The sequence below is a fragment of the Vigna radiata genome, chromosome 8 (genome assembly GCF_000741045.1).
Source record: "Vigna radiata var. radiata cultivar VC1973A chromosome 8, Vradiata_ver6, whole genome shotgun sequence".
Taxonomy (NCBI): Eukaryota; Viridiplantae; Streptophyta; class Magnoliopsida; order Fabales; family Fabaceae; genus Vigna; species Vigna radiata.
In genome coordinates this window covers 17397917-17419681 of record NC_028358.1, presented here as the reverse complement: position 1 = coordinate 17419681, position 21765 = coordinate 17397917, and the positions used below count along the sequence as shown (strand labels likewise).

Genomic DNA, 21765 nt, shown 5'->3' with positions numbered 1-21765 from the left:
TACACTAGACCGATCGTGTCTAGTTACATGAAGACCCACCGAGTCTTGGTAACTCATGGACTATAACATCCATCAATACACTAGACCGACCGTGTCTAGTCACATCAAGACCCACCGCGTCTTGGTAACTCATGGACTATAACGTCCGTCTACACACTAGACCGAGCGCGTCTAGTTCCCTCCACACCGGCCGTGTCTAAACACTTCGGAATCACAATTGACTAAGTCTTGACGACTTGCCCAAACGATTTGGCAAACTGCACGTATACGAGCATACAACATATTCACGACTTAATTAGCCAGAAGAGTGTACAGAATTCAACTTAAAGATAAAGCGTCTATATCAGCCATAAGGTAAATATCAGTCAGAAGAGTGTATAGAATTCAACTTAAAGGTAAACCGAATTCAACTTAAAGGTAAAGCGTCTATATCAGGCAAATATCAAAGTGCACGACAGCAATTGCAAAACGCAATGTTCAAAGAACTTCTAAAGTGATTATAGAATATTATGGAATTTCCAAAAGCATTAACATAAAAATCCTAAGTTATCAGGCCACTATATCGGCCTCTTCATTTTGACCAGTTCCAGCTCCTTGCCCTGCCACTTCCACAACTGGATCGCCTTCAGCTGTATAGGTGCCTAAGGAATGTCATCAATGGACATCAGGCGCCCTTCATATATATCCTGCTCTATGTCGAAACCCAGGCCTTCAGGAGCAATTTTGGCTAGATGGCTCATTTGCCTTAACGCCTTCATGAAGCCCTTTGTATGTTCTTGGTCAATGGCCTCCAGCATCTCGGCCTCAATCTTTTTCCATTCAATTCTTTCCTGCTTCAGCTCGGCGTTGACCTTCTGCAACTCTGCCCGTTCCTTTTGAATATTGTCTAAAGTGGCGATGCTCTTCTTGGCCTCTTCCATGTCCTTCAGCAAGTCATCACGCTCTTTCTTCAACTCAAAACTGATCCTACGCAGTTCCTCAGCGTGACCTTTTACCTCTTCAAGGACCTTGGCAGCTTCTTCGGCCTTTTCTTCACACCTAGCATGGACAGCATGAATATCCTCTAGCTCTTTTCTCAAGCGGTTCACTTCACTTTGAACCTCCCCTCTATTAGATGCATAGACCATTTTAAAGGTTGCTGCTCCAGCCCGAAGTAGAACGTCCAGAAGGAATTCCGACATTTGTTGCTCAGACATAGAAGCCATTACCTTTTCTTCAGCAGCATCAAAATGAAACTCGATCTTGTGTCTAAGATCAAAGCCAGGATCCCACATCCCTTGTGGCAACGGACGTAGTTCAGAAGGTTCACTACTCTCGGTCACGGTCCTTTCTTTTCCAGGTGGTGATTCCCCCGTCTCGATCCTGGCCTTCTCCTTACCGGGTACGCTACTTACCCCTTCCACCCGCACGACTTTCCTCTTCCTTGTTAAAACTTCTTCAGGAGAGGGCAGAGTATCATCCACGTGCACGATTGTTGCCGGGATCGACGTCGCCTGGCCGGATGATGATCCTGCTTTTTTCCGGGTGGCACGCGATTGTTGGAACCAGTCTCTTTTAGGCGCCATCAGCTCTGTTAAATCAAACAACCAATCAGCACATACATTCAACCTCACAAGAAATGATGTTTTACAATAAAACCTACCAGAAACCCTCGACTTAAGGTCGTTGAACTTCAAGCAATTCACCATCCTCCTCGAGGAAAATGGGCGGGACAACTTGATCAAGATATCCAAGTCCCTCTTCTCAACGTCAGTCATGTCCTTTTGGGGCCAAGAGGTTAGGGTTCGAGGGTTCTTGGTCCAAAACAGTGGGAATTTGGAACTACCATCGTCATTCAGGAAAAACGGTCTACCCCTCCTTTTAATTGACACTTTGAAAATTGATTTTTAAAGTCTTTATATGACTCGGCGAACAAGTGGAAAATGGCGTCCTTCGCCTTGGAACTAAGAGACACCCATCCTTTTTTGACATTTGGCCAGCTTTTGAAGAAGTATAAGAAGATTTTGGTCGTTGGATCAATACCCAAGGCCTGACACAAAACACCAAACGCTTGGATATATCCCCAGTTGTTCGGGTGTAATTGGGAAGGGGCTACGTTTAAATACTGAAGAACTTCCATTTGGAATCGGGTAAAGGGAAGCCTAATATGCATATCATAAAACAAGCATAAGTAAAAATAAAAGCAATTTTCACCGGCGACCTCCTCTCCGTGGAAAACTCGTTCCTCTTTCTTACACGCCACCAATTTCAGGGCCGCCTTGTAACCTAGAGTTCGAAGAACACAATTGTCTTCTACCCATCCCGACAGTATATCTTTATTTATAAAAATGGTGTATTGGTCACCTACCTCGCGAGAAGCCCACGAATAATCTAACGAACAAGATGAACACTCTTGCCCAGAGTCATCGACTTCAACCCCACCGCTAACAAAAACCCTATCGCCACTCAACAGTGACTCTACTGATCCTACGACTCTGGGTCGAGCCATCGACGAGTCACTACGTTCCCTATTATCACTATCAGATATAGCATGGATAGGAGTGAAAGAAGCCATTGTTACCTGGAAATGAGAGAACGACACAGTTGGGAACACTTGGACAACGCAAGAACTTCTGAAGACAAACGCTGGAATCGACGCAGAAATGACGGTTCATTTCGAAATCATTAAACTTTTTGAAAGCATGGAGGTTACGAAATCGTCACACTATCCACACCGTTGGATGCTCAAAATCTGACGGTTCTCATTTAGCGACTCTGCCACTACCACAATGCGGGAAAATCCACTCACATTTTCGAAATTCAAACGACGTCATACTTGTGTCGTTTCACGCACAGAACTAACCAGGTCTGTTTGACTACCACTATGAATGCATTCAATACGAACGGCCTACACAACGAACGATACAATTCGTCAACAAGTTTTATAGGCGACATAGTCCACGAAACAACGAACGACACAGTTCGTCAACACCGATCGGCCACTATCTTCCCCAGCACTCATCAAAATCCTACAGTCAAGCCAGACTAAAGCCTTGCCTTTCCTTTGGACTTGGGGGGGATGATGTACGGTAGCATATCTCTGACCTCCGGTCTGCTAAACCGAGCGGCCAAGGTCAAGCTTGTTAATCAAATGGGCCGAATCAACAGATTGGTCCAGCCCTATTGGGCTCGGGGCCCATCATCTCACAAATATGAATAAATGAATAATATCATTTATCACGGACCAAATAATATCTCAGTGGAGATATATCAGGTAAAGTTTGTTTATATTTTATTCTGTTTATATTTTATTTTATTCTGTTAATCTCATATCAATCCAAAGCCTATAAATAAAGAACTAAAGGCTCCAAACAAGGTACGTTGATATTCTCTCACACTCATACTTTCACACCTAATTGAGTTTCCACCCTCTCTCCGTTCTAAGCATCCACTTGCTGAGGACTGAGGGTTCTCCTACACCGACGTCTAACTTGATCGACGGAGTGCCTTTACAGGTACCACCCCCCCTCCCGGGTGAAGGATGGAACTTGACGGACGGTCTGAAGAACGAACGGTAAAGACATTTGAAGATCTCATTTCAGAAGGAAGCAGAATCGTGTCATCGAGGTTAGTGCTTTCGGTCCCAGAAATTCCTACCAAAACACTAATAAATTGATCACAAGGTCCTTAATTAATCCACTACTCTCTATTTTATTCACAACCAGTTGAGCCTCATCTGCACAAAAGCCTGTTCTCCAACCACTTTCCCACATTCCATTTATCTCTCCCTTGCACTTCATGTCTTTCTCCATCATTGCAAACGTGTCATTGTACGCAAAATCTTCCTCTCTACAATCATAATCTTCTCTGTAAAATTTCAGATTCTCAATGCCATCACATATTTCTTCCACCAACTTGCATAAGGAGATGCGTAATCTTCTTTGTCCCTTCTCTGTCAGCGTCGATGCTATAAGCATTTATATCATCATTTTTATGTTCAGTTTCTGTGGTGTCAAAACGAGACAAATAAGTTGTATCTAGAAGCACAATCCTCACTCCCACCCTGTCCAAGAACAAAACACATTTGGTAAAGCAAATGTTGAACTTGGGTCATCCCCAAAATTACCCAAATGTAAGTAAAACTTCTGGAACGAGAAAAAAACCACAATAAAAGTTACCTTGAACTTGGGGCATCCCCAAAATCTTCTACCCTTGTTCTTAGGAGTTTTTGCAGTGCGGAAGACTGCATTCTCACCACAAAAGCAAGTGGGTTTTAGACCCAGCCTGCTCACACTGCCACAACTTTGTTCAAACCCCGAACCCAAGCATTTGCAAGAAGAAGATAAAGCTTGGAGGAATTGGTTAGGGTTCATTTAAATAAGGGCTTAGGGCTAACAATTTTGGAGGATTTTAGTTTTTCACGTGGAATTTTTATTACACAAAAAAAAAAAAAACTCATTAAACTTAATACATAATGCCACGAATATAAAAATATTTACAGATCAGCACAGTCCCAACGGCGTCAGTGGAAAGTTAACGGTGAGGGCTTTATTGCCTCAAATTAACAAATATTTGGATGCAATTGGGACAAAAAAAACATGAGGATCCAATTGAGAATTTGACACAAAAATGAGGACCAAAATATATATTTAACCAAGAAAAAAAGTGAGAGTGTAACATAGGATAATTTTGAAATTTTTAAAAAATGTGATGGTGCACGAAGCAATCGGATTGGTGTAGGAGTAACTCTCAATGCAGAAGACATTGAAAAACAAGCCCAACATGAACGAGCAATGAAGATTTTTATTATTCAAAACTTTGTTGGCATTGAAGGTAGTATATTAATGTGATGTAGATAGATATGCATTTTTCCATGAAACTTCAAGTAGTTTTTCTTTTGTGGTCAGATTGATAATGTTTCAATTCTAAATATTTAAGTCCAATTAACTACCAAACATCTTACCTAATAAACCTCTTTCTCCATTTTTCTAATTCATTCATCATTTTAAACAGTTTGAAATTATTATTAAAGAAATAAAATTTAAAGTAAAGAAAGTTTTGAAATTTCTAGTTATTTACTTTGTGCGTGGGTTTCTTTTCTTTTCCTATCATTATCATCTGTGGCATAACAAAAAGTTACCACAAATTTAGATTTAACATATTCCTAATTTCCTTTAGCAATAAAATCAAAATATCTTTCTTTGTTATTCTAATGCACCCATCTGACAATAACCATTGACGGTGTTTTTCCAATCAAAGTAGCTATCTTTGATTACTTCATGGTTTTCTTTATCTTAGTTTTGGTTTTCCTGCAAATTCAATAGGAGGATTACTCGGTCAAGAAAAAAAATTAGAAAGTTATTGCTAATGATTTGAGATAGAATAGAGCTTGTAATGACAGTAAAGTCTTAACAATATATCATGGACATTTTGTTAGATGCAGCATGACATGGCAGCCAATCTACTATAGCACCATAATGTCTTGTTTTATCTACTTAGAATCAATTTAGAAAGTTTATACTGATGGTTTTCTTGTAAAATTTGTATATGTTGTCGTAGAATCTCTGCCTTCCTCTTCCAAAACTACCAAAAAACAAGTGAATGATATGCATAAGTAATACTAAGGGAAAAGAAATGCAAAGGGATGCATTGTTACCAAAAAACAACTGAATGCTTCAACATGCTATGAAATCACTACCATTAATAGTTGATAGCCTTTAGGTGTCACATTACTTTTTTCATCACTTTCTTTTCTTGCTTATATATAATTGTAGAAAATACTTTCTTTACAAAACTTATAACCTTATTTTTTTATATTTTTATGTATCAAACATACAAATTAGAACCTGACTTCTGTGGAACATATGATGACTCATTTTTTTATATATTTATGTATCTGACATTCAAATTAAAACCTTATTTTTGTGGAATTTATGATGAAAAAGTGAAAAGGGAAAATTACCTTTTGTTATTGGTAATATGGATGTATAGACAAATGATGTTTGTGATGAAAGAAGCATTAATTGTTTAAAACTAATATTTATTAAGTTAGACATGAAATTTAGTTAAGTGAGCCATTATTGTATGTACTTCTAATGCAGAGTTTTGAGGCTTTAAATCAACATGCAGTGGCTGTGGTGGGGGATCCCATTAAAAGTGTTAAAGAAAGTTATATGTAATATGTATGTACTTTGCTGTTTTTTCCCTGTTCTTGTTTTTGCAATCTCCTTTTCAGGCTATGATAATTTAGACACATTTTATTTAGTATTTTACTTTATATTATCTCATATTTTAATTAAAAAAAAATTATATTTCAACTTTACAATTATTCTTTCTCTCATACTATTTTAAAAGAAATTTTACTATTATATTTCAAGAAGGCCATTGGCATTGGCATATCCTTAGCGCCTTCTGCTTAATGTTCTTTGAAACTGTATTAAATTAGAAATACTAAACCATAGGTTGGGTCTGAAAAAGTAAGAGATAGATAGAGATTGCATATAAATGTAACTCATGGTTGTATTAGGCTGCAAACATACTTGATGAAAAACGTCTAATTACCTCCAGGTATATCTTGTTGGGTCTGATTCTTGGGAAAAAGAGTGAACCCACGTAAATAATTTTACTCTTTAATTTATGGATGGGTTATTTTCAATAAACTTTGACAACCTTTAAATATGTGCAAATTAGACCTTGGACTAATTACAAATAATAAAAAGTGACAATAAAATATCAACTTACCTAAAAAAATAAAATCTTCTTATTCTATCACAAAATAATATTCTACCTAGATAAACCAAAATTATAACTACCATTCCTATTTTATCTATAGGAAATCAAACCAAATATTACTAGACTCAAAACTAACAAAATAATAAATCTCTAAATTTAAGTTTATTCAAACATATCTAACAGTTGCTAGCTTGTTGCAGATCTCACAGGATTTTTAAATAAATGAGTTATAAATTGTTCTTGTCATACAACTTGTTTTAAATACTCACACATCATTGCATGTTTTAGTGTTATCTTTTTAGTCAGTTCTAAGATTCTGTGTTTGACATTATACAGCTTTAGTTGCTGAGATTAAAGAAATTAAAGAAAATAAGCAGAAATAAGATGATATTATTCAATCTTTCAACAGCCTCTAATTCTCCATCTGGAATTTGAATATCCTGATGCTGCTGGGATTCATGAAGACCTGTATAAACTTGTTCGATATTCATGTGAGGAATTATACTCAAGTAAGGAGTTGTTAAATAAAATTATGACGCTATGGAGTACCTTTTTGGAGCCAATGCTTGGTGTTCCTACCCAGTCTGATGCAACAGAAAGGACAGAGGATAGAAAAGCTGGGCATAATGTTTGCAATTTTGGTGTACCAAGCATAGGGGGTGACAGAAGCCCTCATGGAGACTCTCTTTCAATGAATTCAAGGTTACCAAAATCTGATAAGAATGAAGCTGATGGTAGACTAACTGAAGCAAAGAATGCTCACCAGGCTAATATAGCAACCAACGATAAAGAAAATGGATCTGTTGGTGGTGAACAGGGTTGTAGGGATGATCCATTGATGGAGAAAGGACTGAAAAATGTAGAATGCAATGACAAAGCCTCCGGGTTTAGCAAACCATTTACCTCTGATGATCAAGGAGCTAAAAACAGTGTGTCAATTGCAATTAGAGGAGAAATCAGTGGGGTGCACTTATGTAGAAGATTAAATATATTCAATATTACATTTAGGAACTACTTTATATATAAATAGTAGATATTACATGTTAAGTAACTAGGTTGGATAAATATATTTAGGAACTAGGTTACATAAATATTAGATTGGGTTTATGAACTATTTTGAAGTGTTAATAATAGAAACAATATTTTTCTCATTATTGATTATTAGGATTGTATTCTAAGATTGAATTTTATGCAGGATATGGATAATAGTTAAGGCTGGACAAAAAATACTGAATTGTACTGTATTATAGTTAATTGTACTATATTATACTAAAAAGAACTGAACTATTTTTACTATAACTTAAATATACTGTTTTATGGTTCAGTTTTTAAAAACTGAACTTAATAAATTATCGGTTCAGTTAACTGCATTTAACTGTATTTCGTCCTAAAATAACTATAGTTTTTTTTTTAAAATTTTTTCTCTTATGTAATTATTTACAAGTAAGTTTATTAAAAAAATGGTCTACTTTGTTACCAAAGTGAAAAACTTTGAGTTAAGTTATCTTTAAATTTAATTTGTTATATGTTAATTCAAATAAATTAAATTTAACTATTTGATTGTTAACATTCTTTTTTTACACATTCGGTTAAACAAAGTTCATATAAATTGTACTATATATTAATTTTATTTTTCATTCTATTCATATACTTTTTAAACTGGTAAGGCCGCATTAGCTTTATCCAGAAATATTTATGGAAGAAAAAAAAAGTTTCTTTTTTCTATAAACTACACGTAATTTATATCTTAAAAATTAATGAGATGAAATTTTACAAACAAATTTATGCATAAACTAATTAATTTATATACTCAGCTGTTTTTTTTTTCTTTTTAATAAGAGTATTTTTTTCCCTAAAAAAGTAAAAATACTATAGTAGTTAAAATTAGTGCAGTTTACAATTCTGTTAGTAGTTCAGTTCAATTTATATTGTAGTTTAGTACAATTTACAATTCAGTTAGTAGTTCAGTTCAGTTTATATTGTAGTTTAGTACATTTTACAATTCAGTTACTAGTTCAATTCAATTTATATTATAGTTTAGTATAATTTAGTATAGTACAATTTAGTTCAGTTTGATAAAACAAAAAACAGTTCAGTAAACTGAACTATTTTACAGTTCAGTTCAATTTATACAAATTAGTTTTTAGTTCAATACAGCTTTTAGCAGTACCACCCCTAATAATAGCACATACATATCAAGTATTTAAAAAAAAGATGTCACTTTTATACCGGTTAAAGTGGTATAAATCCTTTATACCGATTATGACTCTAATCGGTATAAAAAATTTCACTTTTTATACCTATTCTAATACCAACATGTATAAAAAAATGAGACTTTTTTATACCTATTTTGATAGCATAAGTATAAAAAGTAGACTTTTTATATCTGTTCTAGGAAGAATCGATATAAAAAGTGAGACTTTTATACCGATTTTATAAACCAGTGTAAAAAGTCAAAAACTTTTTATACCTCATGCTTCTATAGCTGTCCAAAAATCTGTATAAGAAATTTTTTTTGGCATAATATATACTTTTTGTAGTATATTATGTATCCAAATGGGTGCAAGCAGTTATTATCCAAAAGGCATATGCAAAAACCATCATCAAATTCTTGAAGAGAAACATTTTCTAAAAATTTAGTACTCCTAGAGTGTTGATAAGTGATGGAGTTAGTCAAATTTGCAAAGAATAGCATGGAATACTATAATGTAAGACACAAAGTAGCCACTACTTACCACCCACAACTCAATGGTCAGGCTGAAGTTTAAAATAGATAAAGAACTTAATAAAATCCTAAAAAAAAAATAGTTACTAACTCAATGAAGGATTGGTTCTTGAAATTGGATGACACATTATGAGCTTACAGGACAATACTCAAAACCTCTATAGGTGATAACAGTCTAAAAATCGTTATTTTCATACTTAAAAATTACATCAAAACACACTCTTTATGACTTAGAATTAGCTTGAAATCATGAAAATGCTTAAGTTAGAGAGAAAGAGAGTCAAAGTGGGTTTTCTGGGTTTTATGCTTGGTTTCCCTTGTTTTGACAAGATTTATCAGGAGTTTGATGAATGAATTGAAGGAAGAGAAGTATTGGATGAACAAGAAGGTGGAAGAATGAAGCAGAGTTGAACCGCAACCACCGTTGGGCGGTGATAGCACCGTTGGGCGATGAGACCTTCTATGATTACACTGCCATTAGGGATGGCAACGGGTCGGGTCGGGCACAGATAGTGCCTACCCGCAACCCGACCCCACAAAAAAAAATCACCCGCTACCCACATGGATATCCGCTAATATTTAAAAAATATATCTTTATAAATTATTAAAATAAAATTTAAATAGAATTACAAAAAAACATATAAAATATAATATAAATTAAATTAAAATTTAATTTTTGTTTCGGGTGAATTGGTCCGAGGGTCAGTCGTCCTTCTTTGCTTTGTTCTCTTTTGATCTTCAACCCTTCCTGAGAATGTCATCCACTCTGATGGGTTGTTGACGTGCAGAAGACACTCTGACGTTCAAGATATAAAGAGGTCTCAATTTTCTTAGAATAGAAGAGGAAGATTGTACCTACACATCAATTGTATATTTATAGGGCCTATGGCAGGCAAGCCAATTAATTAACCATTAGTGCAATATATTTTTAGGAAATCAAACCTGATAATCAATAATCAATACCGTATATTTTGTAAAGAGTAAGACAATCTGACCTATTAATTACTGCAGTATATTTTTAGGCAATCAAACTGAATAATCAATAATCAATATCGTATATTTTGTAAAAAGTAAAATAATCTGAACTATTAATACCTGTTAATTGTCCATAAATGACAATTAATTCCTATCGATATACTTCATATAGTACAATTTTAATTAAATTTAACCTTGTAAAATATAAATTAATGTTAATTTTAATTAAATTTAACTTAATAAAATAAAAATTAAATTTTTATTTTTATTTTTTGCGGGTAACGGATATCCGCAGGTATGGATAGTATAATACCTACACCCGACCCGTTTATAAGCGGGTATTAAAATACCTTCTATCCGTGGGTTTCGGGTAGTAAATATCCGCGAGTATCAACTATCTGTCGCGGATTTTATCCGCGGATATCCGCGGGTGTGGATGGAATCGCAACCACTGCTGGGCAGTGGACTCGTTAGTGGAATTTAAAGAGAACGCTCAAGCGGCAGCGCTGAGGGGTGAATTAGGTGTCGTGCCTACCGCCGGGCGGTGTACTTATGGGTCTAGGCTTATTTTTAGTTATTTTTCTGTGCTTTAAATAGAAGTGCACGAACCAGATAATGTATCTTTTGGCAGAAAGGACGCAGAAACACAATTTTCACACCTTGGAGGCAAATCTTGGATGCAAGAGCTCCAATATTGCAAATCTAGGGTTATCTTTTATATTCTTTCCATTCAATTCATCTAGTTTCACCATGATTATGGTGAGCTAAGCCCTTAGTTGTTGGGGAACGATGTAATTCTTTGAAACTCTCTTATACCAAATTTCTTATTTTATTCATATACTTGTGTTTATCAATAGTTTGAGTTTTTCTTCCGTTTTTGCTAATGCTTTGTTTAAGACGTTAACGCATCATCTTTGATTCTTTCTATATGGAGACGTATAGTTAGGTCTAGACATGAAGAATTACTCTTGATAATGAATATTACCTAGAGATAGGAATAGGAACATCAATTGCCTTAAGCTTCTATGTTATTGCATGAATAATTGCTACGGAGACTAGATATAGTAAACTAGCAATTGTGATTAGGCTCTTTTCACCGAGAGATCGGGTTTATAGTAAAATAAAAAGTGGCATAAACATTGATAACAAAGTTGAATCTAATAAGAATAATAGATATTTGAGAGTGGATTAGGATGAAACCGTAAACCCCAACAATACCATTCATCCATATCTTTTAGTGCCTTGATCAAACCTTTGCATGCATGTTTACTTCTTGTTTTGCATTTAAAACTCAACTTATTGTTTGTTCAAGTCTCATGATTTCCATTAATTGCATGAACGTTTAGGCCTAAGAGTCCTTTGGAAGACGATACTCGAACTTACCGTTTATTTATTACTTGATACGATCTGGTACACTTGGCAGGGTGTTAATAATAGGCATGACTTCATTTCAATTAGTATATGAGAAAACTTGTCATTTTCTAGTAGAGCTTGAGTACAAAGCTTTTTAGACTCTAAATTTTAACTTAAAGGCTATTGGTGAAAAAAAAAGGTTTAATTACATGAACTAGAAGAATTAAGGTTATGGGACTATGAATCCACAATAATTTATAAGTCAAAGATGAAAGCCTATAATAATAAGAAGATCCTAAAGCGAGAATTCAAGCCAAATTAATTGGTCCTATTTTTCAAATCCAAAGTCAGGCTATTTCCAAGAAAATTGAAGTAAAAAAAGGTCTGATACATTCATTGTCAAATTAGTGAAACCAGTGAAACCATATGGAGTAATTGAAATTGAAGATCCTAAAACAAAAAGGATTTGGCTTGTAAATAGTCAAAGTTTGAAGGAGTATCAAGGTGGTGACCTTGCAAGACTCACCAGAAGGATAATGTTGAATGACTCATCAAAAATAAGGCTTTAAGTTAAAGATGTTAAACAAACATTATTGGAAGACAATCCTGGTTATAGATAATAGTTTTTCTTTTATTTCTTTTATTTATTGTATTAATTTTGCATGCATAATTAAATAAAAAAGGATGAAAAAGTGATGGATTGAATGCGAGAGAAAATGTGGTTGAATTTGGTTTTATCATAAATAGATATGGGATTCAAGCCCATGATTGAGTTGCTACTTGTGAATATGATGAATTCCAAATCAATGTATTGAATTTTCCTTTGAAATTTATTCACAAATCTAACTATTTTGGTTTCATTGGGTTCTTCATTTGTATTAGTCTTAGTTAATGTAACAGGTAGATTCTTTTTGTAAGATAAGAGTTTTAAAAAGAGTTCCTTTTTAAACTAATGAAAAATGAATTCTGCTCACATGGAAACCTTTAAATCCTTCCTTTTGTTAGTCCATTCTTTATCATAATTTTATATCACAGTTATGTGATTGTTTAAATTCTAAGGAAGTTAATTTTACACATTGCCTTACATCTTTATGTTATTTATGTACTTATAAAAAAACTTACAATTACAAATTTAATTATTATAGTAAAAAATATATTAAAAAATATCTTTATTAGAATATGAATAGCGTTGCCATAATGAATAGCATAAAAGAAGATAAAAAATAGTTAAAAAATTTTGAAATAATTTGGCTTGTTTTTGTTTAAATAAACTTCAACTAAATAATTTTCAAAATGAATTAATATCCTCAAACAAAAACTAAAAATACGTGAAAATAAATTCAACAAAACAGAGGTTGATGGCAAGAAGGTGAGACGCCGCTAACGCCTGCCACCAAGCTGACGGTCCTGATTCAACAACACCAAATCAGCTTTCAACAATCCAATGATGAAGCGGTAGTAAATCTCCCAATTCCAATCAACGTTTATTTAAACACGAAACTACTGTCAAACCAACTTCATTCATTGCCGGTGCTTCTCGATGAGGTGAGGCATAGTCAGGGAAAAGAAAGAGAGTACTCGTAAAAGGAGAAAAATAAGTGAAAGTGTAAATGGGAAGTGTATGGGTCTGTTATTTCCCCACCTGCACCACTCTTCCTTGTCGCCACTGCATTTTCTCTCCAACGCACCTTCTTCATCACTCCACCACTCTCTCTATCCGCGCTAGCGCTTCTCAAACAACCACCAACTCAAGAACAAGAACAAGGTTTTCCCTCTCGCTCACTCTTTTTTCTTCTTCAATTCAATTTCTTAGTTTCTTGATTCGGTCTCTTCACGATTCAGAAGGAGTCGGAGAATCAAGAGTGACGCCGAGATCTGCAACGATGTTCGCGAATTTCTTGCTTCGGTTGGCCTTCCGGATGACCACATTCCCTCCACCAAGGAGCTTCTGCTCCACGGATGGTTCTTTCTATTTCCTTCGAAACTCTGCGTTCTTGTTTGCTCCTCTTTGTTTTGAGAATAAGTACAGTTAATTCGCGATATTTAATCGCTTCATTATTTTGCTCCTAAGTTCTGCAACATTAAAGGAACTGAGTAGTTATATTTTGTTTAGCTGAAAATACTATGAAATTGCGAATCTCCTGCATGCATACTGTTCTGCAACATTAAAGGAACTGAGTAGTTATATTTTGTTTGGCTGAAAATACTATGAAATTGCGAATCTCCTGCATGCATACTGCTCTGCGTAAGTTTTTCTTAATAAACCATCGATCTCATCCCTAATCTCCTTACTGCTAGAGAGGAGAAAAAATAGGGTGGACTAAATGTACTTAATAAATTATCAGTGAAAATAGGTGAGGAATAAAATAGAAATTAGAGTTGTTCACGAAGAGAAATAGATAATTGATGAGGAGAGAATGAAAGAGATGGGTGGGAATAAGTTAGAATTATTACATTAGGTTTTACCGAATTCAAAATTAATTCTCCTCTAAATTAATAACACCGACTTGTTTCCATCCACTCAATGTTATTTCCATCTTAAATACCAAACAAAGCGTATTGCTGTATCTCATAAATAGTCTTTAAAGTAAACAAATGATATAAGTGGTGCCTCCAGTATAAGAAAGTACACTAAATAGTTCGGATAAAATTAGTCCTTGGACGTGAAGACAATGTATCAACGTAGGGACTAGACTGACGGATGTTTAATATTTTTATTATAGGAATGACCTGGCAAACATTGTCAGAAGGAGAGGGCATAAACAAATTCAGGAGCTTCTCACTGGCAGCTTATTAAAAGCTGATGCTGATTTTTTAAGTGCTGAAAATAGTTTAGACGAGAGATTGGACACCCCGGTTATTTTTGAAGATCCCTTAACAGGTCAATTAAATTTCTTCTTTATGAATGGGTATTATTTTGTGTTGCTCACGACTGATGACTTAATCTAATGCAATTTAAAGGTCAGAATGAAAAGGTGGACAGTGTAATAGACAATGTCGAAACATCATCAGAATATTTTCTGGGAAGTAGTTCTAGTAGTTTGTATATGGATTCATCTTCAAGTTTAGGTGAAGGTACTGACACCGTGGAAGAATCCTTGGCCAATTTGACTATTGGGGGTGGTCTAAGAGAATTCAAAGATGAAGTGGTAAGCAATGCGACAAAGGAGAATTTGTACCCAAATGAAGTGACTATTGTGGATAATGATTCTGATAGTCTCTTTCTCAACTTCAGTAGCCAAAGTTCCATCATGCCTGCAGAAATCTCTGGTGAATTACCATTTGAAACAGTGTCTTCTGGAAATTCTGATTCTGAGGATAGTTTAGTGGGAAAAACAGTTGGGCAGTTAACCATGTTGACGGAAAACCATTCTGGCACTTTATTTAATGATTGTAATATTGATGCTGAAGAAAAAGAGTACAGTGATTTGGAGCAAAAGGACTTGGGTGCATTAGAAGGTCTAGATGATGACAATGCTGATGTTGAAAATGTTGCCACAATTTCTGAAGTTTCCACTCGGGAAAATTTATCTGGTGATGGCAGACTTGATTCAATTGTTAATTCTGCTGACAGCAGTTCTACAAATCTTGACACTTTGGCCAACTTATCTTTGAAGGAAAAGGTTGCAAAATTTATTCAGAATGGAGATTTGGATCCAGTTGAAGGTAAATGATAATTGTAGTGTTGTTAAAATTATGGGGTTTTAAATATTGAGGAAGAGAGATGAAAGAAAATGAAACACTGAATTGACATTAACTAATGTATTAGAGGGAGGGAGATGAAAGAAAAGGAAACACTGGTTATGATGTTAACTGATATGTATTGCACTGTATATTGATGTATTAAATATATTCACAAAACACAGAACACTATCCCATAGTCCTAATCATATTCCTGACAAATTTGGGAAACAAAATCATCACAAGATAAGGAAATATATGTGAGAAGATATATTCATGTATTCTATCTGTTAGTATGAATGGCTACAGTTGTGACTTTCATTGCAGTGGTTTGGGATTTGAGTTTCAACATATTAAGTAAAAAGAAAACAGTGACCCAAAGAATGATCTACCTTACCTCAACTCAATTTCTCTGTAAAGGTTAGCTACCAAATTAAAAAGAAAAAAAAATCTTTGGCAACAAGTAACTATGCTTTAGTCAAACCCCTTCTAATGAACAGATAAAGTTGGAATTTTTCTTCGATCAATGCAAATTGTATGTACATTTTTTTCTTCCTTTTTGACAATGCCCCCTACTGTTTGATTTTTAGATCATGTCTCTGGCATTTCAATTCGAGATGATCCTCAGGAAAGCAAAGAGAATATTGAATCAGAACTAGACGTATATACTCTGCCAGGTAGCTGGCCTCCTCAAGATAATAATGTCATGGCTCATGGAAACTCATTGACATCCAAACTAGATCTATCTGGACCATTGGACTTGGATAAGCCTCTTTGGTCAGTATTTTATATTTTGTGGATGCTTGTAACCAAGTGGAACTGTGGGAAGTCCGTTGATTGATGTTTTCATTTGAACTGAACCCCTCCTTTTTTCTGAATTCAAATCATATATAGGGATGATCACTTGCCACACGAGATTCTAACGACTCATTTTGACAGGAGCTCAGATACTGAGGTCCTCTTGTGTATAAGTATCCATAAATTCTATCTCAATCAACAGCTTCTTGTGATCTTAATTCATTTTACTTATTTTGATTATGCAGACTCCCAAAGTGCAAAACGAAAGTGAGATAAATCATCTCAAGTACATGCTGGTAGTAATTATTTAAAAATCTCTTTTTTGGTTTACATGTTAATAAAGCTAACTATTTTTTGTTTAGAATACTTATAACCTTTTCTCACACTTTTCCTCTTCCTTTGTCAAATATTTCAGTATCAGAAGGAGTTGGAACTGTCTCGAATGAAGGAACAGATTGAAAAGGAAAAGGTAAGAGAGTAATATCTGAAAACTGGCACTACAAGATGTATGTGTATATTGCTAAGGTCCTACATTAGCTAGGTGCTAGAGTACTTGCTATTTGGGCACTTGTCCTTTCTTGAACTAGCTTTTACAGTTGAGTTTGAACCAATCCACCAATCCGTTCTGAACTCTTAATTTATATTTTCTGGCATCAACCATGTTGTTAGCATCAAAATGACATTTCTCTGGGCTTTGGCCACTTTGACAGACCTAAGAGTAAAGATTATAGAAAGACATGAATATGTGTGCCTGAATGAGTGAAAAATAGAGACAAAGATTGAGAGGCAACATCAACTGTATCGGGGAGAAATAGATGATTGTAACTTATTTTGTACTTTTCATTTTTTTTTTAACAACTGCCTCTTTGAGTGTCTCCCTATTCGATTTTACTCTAGTTTTAGTGGCAGGAGTAAATGTGAAAATAAATTCTGTGATGGCATGAAGTCCTGGTTGCTTAATGTGTACATACGATGCTCTCCTTCAGGAGATAACTTTGTAAACATTCTCTGAACCTTTGATGGGAACTTGGATATTATGGGGTACCTAGTCCCACATCAATTAGTATTTTAGATGATAGGTGGAGTATTTAAGTGTTCGAGTAGTTGGTTTCCCCTCCTTAATTGCTAGTTTACTGGTGGGTTCCCCAACTATTTGAGTACTTATCACCCGCATTCCTGTAATGAAAACATTTGAATGTCCTTAATTTATATCATAAATGAAAATCATTTCTAGGGATGATGATCATCCAAGATCACAACATGTGTGAAAGGTTCTTGCTTTTAAAACTTGAATAAGTGTAGTTGAATCTGGATTTGTTTCTCTCATTTGACGAAATTCAACTTATTTTTGTTAGAGTGGAAGTGTTAACAAGATCATAGCAAACTAAAAGCAATTGAATGTTCAGCCTTTCTCTCACCTTTTTCTTCAATATAAGAGTTATTCCATAATCCATACGACTCAGTTACATGTTGTTGCTTTCAGCTTGCTTTGTCTATCTTGCAAACCAAGGCAGAAGCAGAAATCAGCAAAGCCCGAAAACTGATATCTGAAAAAGATGTAGAACTACAGTTTGCTGAAGAAAGTCTTTCAGGACTTAAGGAGGTATTGCCTTTGTCTTCTTGTTTACTTGTAATCCAGTAATGTATTTGGAGCCCCTGGCATTCTAGGGTAGTGGTTATCTTTTTTAAAATTTTAAACATTTCCAGTACGAATATTGCTTATGAAATTGAATAGAATTTGATTTAATTATTCTTACTTTGGATTAGAACACTCAACATTCCCCCAAACTTATGGTTGCAAAACAAGTCTTGAGTATTGCACCATAAAACCACCCGATCCCTGACTATGAGTCGTGAGAACAATCAAAGTTGGTACCATTTAGAAGCTGAGTTTCATTTGGAAGAAACACTTCAAATGCTATATTTGATTCTGTGCTCATGAATAGCTGATGCAGTTTTAATACTCCCGTAGCATGAAAGATTTTCGTATCTGTTCCTGAACATAGTATAATTCATATGAAACTGTATAAACATTCCTTGTAATGTAAAGGATGCACCAGAAGCAACAGCTTTTCGGGCAGTTGGACAAGGGGAAGTTTAGCTGAGTATATATATGTCTGCTGCTCTTGGATGTTAAAATATCATTGGATTGATTTACTATTTGACCAGAAACTTCATATTTGATATTATGAAAATCTAGAGTTTAATTAAAATGTTAATCCAGCTATGTGGTTGTCTACTTCATTGAATGCATGATGACAGTTGTGAGTTTTCTTCACATGAAAGAGAAGGTTCTGTTTGATCCCCTATATGGTGTATTTGGTAATCGATATGAACTAATGACTTATATCCTAAAAAGATGAAAAATAGATTCTTTAATTTAAAACTTGTATGCATGATGATAGTTCTGTTTGCCCTTATTATATTCCAGGTTCAGATTGAATTCTGGGGTAATGGTGACATTGTGGAGGTGGCTGGTAGCTTCAACGGTTGGCATCACCGAATAAAACTGGATCCTCAACCATCAACTAGTGCTGTAGACATTGGGGAATCAAGGTTGTAGTAGTTACTTTTAACTGATTACGTATTTATATCTCACCATCCTGTCCTTTGTTGATTACGTATTGTTTGTTGATCATACTAGAGGAAATGTGTGTAAGATTCTTTGTTAGATGCCCATCAGTGTTAAGGCTAGGATCGGAAACATCATTTCAATGATTTGTTACTGGATCGACCAATGCTATCTAGGATACAGAATTAAAAACTCTTTTCATATCGTCATAAAAATTACATTAGAAGAGTTAATTTGTCTTGATAATAAATATTGATATATGCTGTTCAATGTAATAATATCCAGGAGTTCCAGATTTTGGTCAACAATACTGTGGCTTTATCCTGGTGTATATGAGGTGTGTGCATCTTCAACGATACTAATGATTAGAGTCAGTAATCATTAGAGTCAGCAGCTTTCTGGTTCTCTTTTCGTTTTTTCCCTTTTAATTATGGGCTTCATTTTGTTAGTATGTCTTTTTATTTGGTTGGGTAGCAGTTGGAATAGGTTGTTGGGTGGTTTGATACCTATTTGTTTCTGTTAGTTACCTTTTTTACTCGTAAAGCATAAATACTTCTAGATGATTTGATAACTGTATTTGTTTCTTGTAGATAAAATTTGTTGTTGATGGCAAATGGAAAACAGATCCTCAAAGGGAGTCGGTAACAAGGGGTCACATATGTAACAACATTCTAAGAGTAGATAGATGATGCATTATGACTCAGGTCACAATTGTTAAATGTATATAAATCGGTAAGCCGATGGTTTTCATCATGATTGTTTCTAATAATCAATTTAAAAATGTTGCCAGACCCTGGAAATTACAGGATCGAACTATGAATTTCAAGTGAAAATTGAAAATCGTGGATGTGCAACATTCTAAGATTAGACTGTTGATATATTTAAATACTTAATTATCGCCTTGTTTTTTTATTATTAATCAGTCGGGGATATGCTTGCTCTTTTTCATCATACTCTTATACCTTCTTAATTTCTATACAAAATAGAATTTTTGTTTGATTTTTATTAGTGACCTAATATTATTATGAACTACTGCAGGGTACATAAAGATTGAATAAAATGGTTTGCTATGAATTTCTAAAATCACCACGCTTGACAGCTAATGGACCAGGAGAAGAGACGCAAGAATGAGCAGAATCTTGAGGAGAAGGGATGCAAGAATGAGCAGAATCTTAATGGGTATCTTTTGCTACCGTCCTGTTTTGTACATTTGTGTCTAAACTAGGAATTTGGCTAATCCAACTGAGAAGTCGTAGCTTCAGACCACGCAATCATTGTATAAATCAAGGGAGAATTGTAGCCTCCGTTTTGTTATTCCTAATCTCTTGTTTCTGTTATTCTTTTAATGGTTTTTGTTGTCAAAGCCACAGTCACAAGAACCAGGATAAAAGTACGTTTTGCCGAGCTCTGTACATTTTACATGTGATATATGATAACTAACTACGTTTTCAAGCTGGCAAGAAAGAAGAGAGGAATTGAAGTTAGGGATGAAAATCTATTTGTTTTCGGATGTATTTGTGGATAAAATCTGCTATAGATAATTAATATTTGTTTGTATTTATTACTAGCATATAGTGAGTATATTAAGATATGGAAGGTTTATAATAGAAGGAAAATTAAAAGGAAGTTGTGGAAAAGATTATTAGAGAATATAAGATTAATATCACATCTAAGTTCAATCATGAATTTTTATTCATATTACGATAAATTTGATTTTGGAAAAAAGTATTGCTTAATTGCATCTCTATCTTCAACTTTCTTTATTGTTACACTCCCTCCTCCATCATAATATATTGGCTGCATCTTTATCTTCAACTTTCTTTATTGTTATACTCCCTTCCTCTTTCATCATAATATATATTTTTTTACAAATCTCTCTTCTGTTTTGGTTTATTCTACACTATAGAGAGTGTAATTCGTCAATGTTGACCCTTCTTCCACCTTTAGAACAAATTGCATATCTCTAATCAAGTCCTGGGGATCATGTTGCGGTAAACCATTTTGAACGTTATATTGCAGGTCTGCAAGAAATATTTTTGTCATTAGTCCTTTGGTATTTTATTTGCTTGTGACACCAATATTTTGAATTTTTGAATGAATTTTTCTCCACTCAAAACTATTCCCAGAAGTAAACTATTCCCAGAAGTAATAGTCACAAGGTTCCCACCACATTTTGTTTTTTTTTTTCTGTCTTCACCCTATTTCACTATTTTGACATTCCTTATTTCACTGTTTTGACATATGCACCAAGATCTATCATACTATCTCCGCTAAAAACAACTTTTGCAACTTTACTAAGAGAAGCAATACTCATAACATTTCCATATCAGATGTATTTTCCCCACTAACATTTGTCACATAATCTACTTTTACAGCAGTAAAGTTTGTAACTTTCTTAGCAACAACAATAACAATGTCTCCATCACAGATTTTGTCTTTACCTTTCTTTTCACACATATTCTTCTCTCTTGTTCTCCAATTCGTGCAAAACAATCAACACTCAAAACAACAGCATCTGACATTCTACTCCCCGAAGTAATAGTAATAACATTCCCCTCATGGTTTTGGTCTCCATCGTCCTCTTCATTGATATCCTTTTCTCTTTTCTTCTCTCAATTGATTGAATTTTCTCCTCCATCTAAAGGTTTCTTTGCTTTCTTTGCTTTCTTGATGTCATGGCGAAATTCCTCTCTCCCTCCCATTCTTGCTCTGTCAATATATTTCTCCCTCCTTCATTTTGAGCCCCTTTCTTGATTTTGGTATTCCCATATCATTTCTTTTAATTCTTGGAAACATTTTCTCATTTCTTGACTAAATCCTCAATCACTTGATCCAATTCATTAGTCCCCTTCTCCTTCGCTTCCTTCCATGCTTTCCCGATCTGATAGGATGAACCAATTTATTAAGAACTTAGAATTGAAAAGAGAAAGAAGAATAATATTTTTTATTA

General features: G+C 34.6%; 1 protein-coding gene across 2 annotated transcripts; it reads left to right on the top strand.

Annotated features, from left to right (window-relative positions):
* Positions 1-13128: 13128 nt before the first annotated feature.
* On the top strand, positions 13129-20374 carry LOC106772661. Of its 2 annotated transcripts, none has more exons than XM_022784599.1 (13): positions 13129-13529; positions 13610-13726; positions 14488-14645; positions 14726-15430; positions 16036-16222; positions 16340-16400; positions 16489-16539; positions 16659-16712; positions 17727-17846; positions 18675-18799; positions 19101-19152; positions 19406-19547; positions 19854-20374. In XM_022784599.1, exons 1-12 carry the CDS (start codon positions 13375-13377, stop codon positions 19502-19504), a joined length of 1884 nt encoding a protein of 627 aa, XP_022640320.1. In that variant the 5' UTR covers positions 13129-13374; the 3' UTR covers positions 19505-19547; positions 19854-20374. The 2 variants fall into 2 exon arrangements, with proteins under 2 accessions (XP_022640320.1, XP_014514687.1); XM_014659201.2 differs by having other exon boundaries at positions 13130-13529; positions 13607-13726.
* Positions 20375-21765: the final 1391 nt, after the last annotated feature.

Bases quoted from the DNA above. Each gene is read 5' to 3' on its own strand.
- LOC106772661 (XM_014659201.2), top strand. From the start codon at position 13,375: ATGGGAAGTGTATGGGTCTGTTATTTCCCCACCTGCACCACTCTTCCT. The intron at 13,530-13,606 runs GTTTTCCCTCTC...TTCACGATTCAG, and splicing joins AACTCAAGAACAAGAACAAG to AAGGAGTCGGAGAATCAAGA. The intron at 17,847-18,674 runs GTATTGCCTTTG...ATTATATTCCAG, and splicing joins GTCTTTCAGGACTTAAGGAG to GTTCAGATTGAATTCTGGGG.